Here is a 7,276-nt window from a genome sequence, read left to right as displayed (position 1 = left end):
TGCATCTGTCTGAGGCAGTCAGTGTTCCAAAATTACTACAATGTATTGAAAATTAATCAGTCACCCTAATAGAATCCAGAAAGATACTTAGTCAAGGGTAAAAAGAGTTAACTTTTTCCTTAAGAAAAAACACATTTTCTCAAAAAAAAAAATCCCCAAAACCAACCAACCAACACCACCAGAAAACACCACCACAAACCACCAAAACCAACCAACCAAAAAAATCCCAACCAACCAAAAAAACCCCCCACCAAACCCCAAACAATGTTCCCAAGATGCACCCAGTCATGGACTGTAGAGTACACTAAATTCTTGAAGACTCGAGTCAGTGCACCTTGGCACTACTCTTGTGTAAATGCTGCTGTCTTGTCTTGATTACACGTTGCAAGCAGTGAGGCAGTTCACTTTGAGAGAAATTTACAGGAGTTATAGGTTTACCAGAGGTAATTCTAGCTCTGGACACCAAGAGAAGAAAGGAGAGTAACTAGTTTGCCTAGTCCTCCTTTGCCATCGGGCTCCGAATATCTCTCCGCTCTCCGCAATGGTACCGTATAGGCTACCTTAAAACTAAAAAATCAGCAAGACTGTATTAGTGCAGGGCAACTGCTGCCACTGCCCCCAGCAATACTTCTGCTGCTCGCTCCTCAAGGAAACTAAGATGCTTCCAGGCTGCTGGACAAACATGGGAAGCAGGGAGCCTACTGTAACATGAGTGGACTTTTAAGACATGTAAGAGACTATATTCCCACTATATCCTCCAAAGTCAACAATAGTGTTTCCTTATTTGAGACATGGTTCCAAGTATACAACACTTCTATTAAGATCACCAATATCTTGCCAATACCCATAGGGAACAGTGAACCCAAACAATCCTGACTTTTTTAATTATTCCACTTCGAATCTAAGAAATTACTACTTTAAGACTTCAACTAAGGGATACTGGGAAGCAAGCTCCCTACAAAAGGGAACTAAAGCATACTGCACATAATCCACTTCCCATCTTCTACCCTTTTGAATATAGGTAGAGAATATCTATACCCAGCTAGTAGTCCCTCTTGAAAGACTCCTTATTAGTACAAAAAAGCGAGTTTCACCTGCATTTTAACTTCCTAATCTTAATCCACGGGCATTCAGAAACATCAGTTAAAATGCACTTACAGAAATAGCTTGAGGTATTCCTTTATAAAAGGATAAACAATGATTATGCTAGTTCTTTTTTTACAGTCCCATCATAAAAGAAGTAATATTACATGGCCATCAAGATTACTTGCAATGCAAAACTAGGTAACCTTATTTTCTTATTTTAAAAAAAAATCAAAACAACAAACAGCAAAGCCTCTCTCTTTCAATAATAGTACTCAGATTCATTTTATAAGGATAGTAAAAACAAGCTTTGCTCAGTAAAGGAAGAAATACCTTTAAAAGGAACAAAAAGACAATATCAAGTGTTATCTAAAAATACAGCAAGGGTCAGCCATCAGTGTGGAGAAATGTTCACTCCACAACTGCCAAACTTTTAATAACAAAAGCCCCACATTTATTACCCCAGAATGTTTCAAACAACTAGTTTCACTGATCAGAGAGTAAAACTTTACAAAAATGCAAACACTGGCATTTCTGATAGCAGAGTGACAGATATTCTGGGTTTACAAACACGACAGCTTTTTGTTTATGCACACTTAAAAGTGATTTCCAGTCTGCTTTATTTTCCATCAAATACAGTACATTTATCCAAACAAAAGCATGTACATTCAATATAGAACAACAGCTACAGTCCAGTTCCCATTCACAGTATTTTTAGTGCAATGCACTAACAGGGCCAAATATTTCTCTATCCATAAAAGTATTTTTACTCCTGATCTTGTGATCAACATTTTAAGATATATTTTATATAAAACGTATATATGAACAGGAGGCACCTCCCTAAGAAAGGGAGTGAACCTATATAAAAAACATGGTATTTCTTCTGTTGTACAATACCTTTCCAATTGTAGCAATTTGACACAAATCACTAAACATTTTCTAAAAAGTTAAAAAAACCCAACCAAAACAGAAAACCCAAACCACTGATGCATGAAACCTGCCAAGAATTTCATAATGGTAGGCATGCAACTGTTTTACTACAATCATGATTCAAAGGTTAAAAAAAGTTATCTAAAACATTTTCCAAATTATACAAAGTCAAGTGCTACCTATAGTGGTCATTCATAATCTTGAGAGAAAAAATATTTTTCATTTCTCTCATACTATCCCTTTTTTATTAATATTTAATGAAATAAGCTAACATTATAAGTGGTTGTGCACAGATTGTCTGTCTATAATACATCAGCAAATATTCACTACCTTCATATTAACATTAGTGTGTTGATCTTTCAAAAAATAAACTGAAAAAATAAACTGCAACTATCATTAAAGTGCTTGTGTGTAAATTTTTTTTTTTTAATCAAAGAATAGAGGAATGTGGACATTCTCGTAAACTTCTAAGATGTTTACGAAGTTTTCCTATGAACTTCACATGGAAACAAAGTGGAGATCTTTGAAGCAACTCAGTACAGTCAAATTCAGAATGTCCCAAAACTGGGAAATTAGTCAATATGAACAAACTGATGTTACGGCAAATACTAAAAATTTGTACAATTCAGCCAACATATACTACATTGTTTGCTCTTATACATTCATGTAACACAACATTTCTTAAAGTAGGATATCGCAAAAAAGTTAGAGCTGTTCATCAGTTAGCACTATTGGAGAAGACCAATATGAACAATGAGTTCTCTGAAGGTTATTTCCTAAACGGGGAACAAAAATCTTCTTCCAAAGCTGCTGTTCATTAACTTGCCTCTGTACTTTTTAAATTTCAGAAAGTTAATTCTATTCTGTGTCAAACCTCAACTGCAGAGATAACTGCTGATTTAGAAGCACATGCATTTCAGCTACTATCACTGTTTTGGGAGGAGGCACTGTCCTACAAGCAGTTAGAATGGTTATTAATTTGGTAAGAAAGCTACAGCTTATGAAAATATTTCCTCCTTACAGAACCACTATCAAGGTATTAGTGGTTCCAAAAAAACTGAAGTATTTTTCATTCAAATTAACTTCAAACTCTCCAAACATCACTTGATCTGAGGAGAAATGGGAATAAATTACTTACTACTTTGAGTTTACCCATATAATTCTGTTTTAAATTACAAAACATAAATAATTTATAAAGTTAAATTTTTCATTCTTGATCATGAGGCAGAAGTCATTCCTTCTCTTAAATTCAGCATAATTTAGGGTCCAGTTCATTTAATTTTGTAAGTTCTGCCCCAGTTGGCCAGGATTTGTTACAAAGTCACAAAAGCATCAGATTACAAATTAATGTAGCTGGGTGGCAACTCACTATGAAAGCTGAACTTAAATCAAATTATATCCTGGGGAAAAACATTTCAGAGTTGAAATACAGAACAAGGCACATATAATTGGTTTTCTTTTCACCAAATACACTAGAAAGGTAATTCTGAGTAAGGATGTTAAAAACTCTTCTAGGTATCACTACTGTCTCTCTTCATTATAATTTTTTGTACAATCCCCCAGCCCTCAGGCAACAGCCATTCTGAAATACAAACTGACCTCATACATGCAGTATTTCCTCTTTTTAAAAGAGGCCATCTTTAACATGAGAGCTACAGAAAACTGAGAAACTATGAATACAACCTCTCCACCAAGCATAAAAAAATTCCCAGAGTGCCATACAAGCAGATGTTTAGAAAATTCTTGGCCAGACTTCCACACATATTAGGACTTGAACCAAAAGTTATTGCAGAGACTCAAACACTTTAAAAAGAAATAAGCAGAAATCTCCAAACCTGTGCTTATATAAATAAACACTTAAAAAATCAAATCCTGAATTATTTTAAAGGTGTTTGTAAGCACCTAACTCATACTGATTTTAAAATCAAATTACATTCCAAAAAGCTGGTTTATGTCCTTTCATTGACAGGGCACAGGCAATACACATTACAAAAAGAAAATGCATGCATGATAATTCCAACAAGTTCACAGAGATATTTTTTTTCTGTCAACAGCTTTTACTATAGTACCTTAATTATTTCTTCAACTGGGTTGCAGAAAAGCTAATCAACAGTTTACATTATTCAAAACAAAAGTATTGTTAATTTTTAAAAATTGCTATTTTAGAAATGTATGCATATTAGTTTGATCACAATAAATGCCTTAAAAATTTTAAAGATTTGACTCGGTACAGTTTAATCTATATTCTAGTCCAGCTTGTTACAATGACAAATTTGGAAATTAACTCTTTCCAAAACACTAAAAACAAAATTTAATAAACAAATTTGACATCTACCTTAGCATTTAAGCCACTAAACCATAGAATCTACAGAAAAATGTTTTCAGCAATAAATCAACAAGAGCAAATGAAAGACAGTGGTTTGTTTTGTTTTCTTAAAAAAAAAAAAAATTAAACACTTTTTGTTTTTCCTCACCAGACAACAGCTTTAGATCTTGTACTTCTGCCTTTGGTTTTATTTTCTTCAGGTGAATGAGATACATTTGCTTTGTGGGTTTTCTTATGATGCTCTAGAAAAGCTTTTCTGGCAAATGCTTTCCCACATTTATTGCATCGGTGCAAAGAAAAGTTTTTTGTTACTTTTACTTCAATGCCAACATCAGCTCCTTCATACTTTTTATTGGGAGAATTAGAGGTGACATCCTGTTTTGAACCCATCTGTTTTGTTTCATCCCTCTGAGGGCCTCTTTTTGTCACCTTGTTTAGAACAAGATCAATTGGCTTTTTTATTGCTCTAATTTCTAAACTTGCAGTTATTTTCCCAAGGTAGCGTGGCGACTTTTTATGAACTACAGTTATATGCCTTATCACATCACGTTTGCGACGTGTTTCATAAGAGCAGAGTGGACACCTGTAGTATTTAACATAAATGTTATTTCCATCTGTGTGTAATTCAATGTGCTTTGTCAAGTTCTGTTTAGAAGTAAATTGGCGTTTACAGAGTTTACAGTAAAGCTGTTTGAAGTCAAAGCCAGCTGAAAGTTTTGGCTTCCTGGTTTTTTGCTGGCCACCTGCAGCAGATGCATTGGTTGATTTAGAGGTTGATTTAGCGGTTGATTTACAGGTCGATTTAGTGGTTGATTTAGAAGTTGATTTAGGGGTTTCAGTGTCCTGTTTAACTTTATTTTTCTGTGCTGACGGTGTGCTCTTTTTCTCATTTGAATGATTTGTTCCCTTTAATTCATTCTGTGGAGAAAGGGCAATGGAAGGGGGTGAAGGTTCTACAGAATCTGCTGGTTCAACCTTTACTTTTATTTCTGTGCCATTGGCAGTATTATTGGGTCCTTTCTCTCTTTTAGAGTTCTTTCCAGAAAGACTTATCTTGTGAACAATTTGCATGTGCCTTTTCAGCATTATTTGTGAACTATATTTTCTCTTACACAGAAGGCACTTGCATGCAGTTAAATTGTATTCAGCCTTTGAAGACGACTTTTGTTTTCGGGTCTTAAAAGATTTTTTAGCAGAAACTGTATCCAAGAACAAAGGTTGCCCCGGCTTTGTAGCTATATCAGGGGTAATGGAATCCCTTCTCAATCCTCTATGAACTTCATCAAAATGCCTTCTTACGTTGGCTTTTGTAGCAAACGATTTGTAACACACAGGACAACTTCTACCTAATGTTACAAGAACATTCTTATTTCGTCCTTTCGTGGAGCACTGATTTGGTTTCTTTTTTGTTTCTATGTACTTCTTCAGCTCTTCCATCTTTTTTTTGTGCACCTTTCGAATGTGCCGGCGTACACTGCGTCTGGAGTGAAATTCTTTCCTACAAAGGCAACATATCAACTGGTGCCCAAAATCAGAATTATCCAAGGAATCCAACTCAGGATTTACTGCTGGAGGCTGTTCTTCAGGAGTAGGTATCACCTTGTTTGTAATGGGATCAGCAGGAGGTAATTCTACAGTCTCCCCAGCTGGGATGGGGGCTGGAGCTGAAACAGTCTTGAGTTGCTCAGTGCTGGGTTCCTGTGTCTGTACTGGAGCTTGATCAGGGGTATTACTACTTTCTGTGTTCTCATCTAGCCTGTCAGTCCTTGTCACATACTGAAAAACAGCATTCTGATTAGTTTCTATAGGTTCCAATTTAATCACATATTCTTGCTTATCTACCCTTGGATAGATTGCTTCAAGAAGGTCATTTATGGCTTGACTCTGTTTATCATGTACATCTGGGAGGTCTGTTAAAAGAGACAAAGATATTTTGGAAGTATTTTATAATTTCAAATTATTTATACTCAAAGTATTTTTAACCACTGCATCAATTCAGTCACCAAATTTGAACAAATCCTGTATTTGTACTACTTTTCTGACAATTTTTAATTAGATGCTTTGAGTAATTTTTTTATCACATCAGTACAAGTGACTTCTTTATTAAAGGCCAATGTTGGAAGTACATTTTTCTAGGGTGCTAACGTGAAAGCCACCTAAGCTCAAAATCAGTTTGCCTGGAATTAAACTTTTCTTTACAAATCCGTATCAATTGCAAAAATACTTGTATAAAACTGAGGTTATTCTGCAAGTGAGCACCTAAGCCCAAAAATATCATTAGAAACCGGTTTTCCTACTGCTGGAAACAGGCATTCTCAATAAAGAAGCTAGCCTCGGGAAATAAGCTCTTCTCTGACAATTCCAAACTGTTTTTAAGAAAGAATGAAACGTCTGTGTAACCTGAGCACTGCATAACGGTGTAAGTAGATAAGAGAGAATTTAACAGCTGGGACAGAGAAAGCTTTTCTTAATTCCAAAGCAGTTAACAAGCTCAGTGATACAGCAATATAGTAAATGTTAAGGACAGAAAAACCCTGTACTATTCAGGGGGGAAAAAAATGTACTAAGTTCTTCTGAGCCAAACAAGTTATTTAAAGAAAGAGTAACTTCACTGAGGTTCACAAAAGGTTCATCTTGTGTTCTGCCCTGATAATGAGCTGGAGCAGACTTAAAAAGCAAACAAGAAGGATACAGGGATTCTCCTTGTTTGTCTGATGCCAATAAAACTTCAAGCTGAAGTTTGCCTTTAAAGTACTGGTTTAATACACCTGGTTTATCAAGAAGTTTATTCAAATCCTTTTGAAGCATTTATACTCTTATCTAGCACAATGCTAAGCAGTGTTTTTCTGCTTGTGAGGCACTGGTATTGTATGGTTCAAAACTATACACAATGATTTGAAGATATGATTCGTGGTAGCACCTAATGAAAAACCTAAA

General features: G+C 35.3%; 1 protein-coding gene across 1 annotated transcript; it reads right to left on the bottom strand.

The window, feature by feature from the left end:
* Positions 1-4,483: 4,483 nt before the first annotated feature.
* On the bottom strand, positions 4,484-6,249 carry LOC104384764 (zinc finger protein 800-like; the record flags this gene model as incomplete). Its single annotated transcript, XM_010005984.1, has 1 exon — positions 4,484-6,249. A coding segment is annotated over one exon (1,766 nt), but the record flags the coding sequence as incomplete, so codon positions are not given.
* Between the last annotated feature and the right edge of the window lie 1,027 nt (positions 6,250-7,276).

Source organism: Chaetura pelagica, unplaced genomic scaffold, assembly GCF_000747805.2.
Source record: "Chaetura pelagica isolate M959 unplaced genomic scaffold, ChaPel_1.0 C11810936, whole genome shotgun sequence".
In the NCBI taxonomy this organism is placed as follows: Eukaryota; Metazoa; Chordata; class Aves; order Apodiformes; family Apodidae; genus Chaetura; species Chaetura pelagica.
Note: the sequence above shows the minus strand (reverse complement) of the source record. Positions and strands in the feature narration are given on the sequence as shown.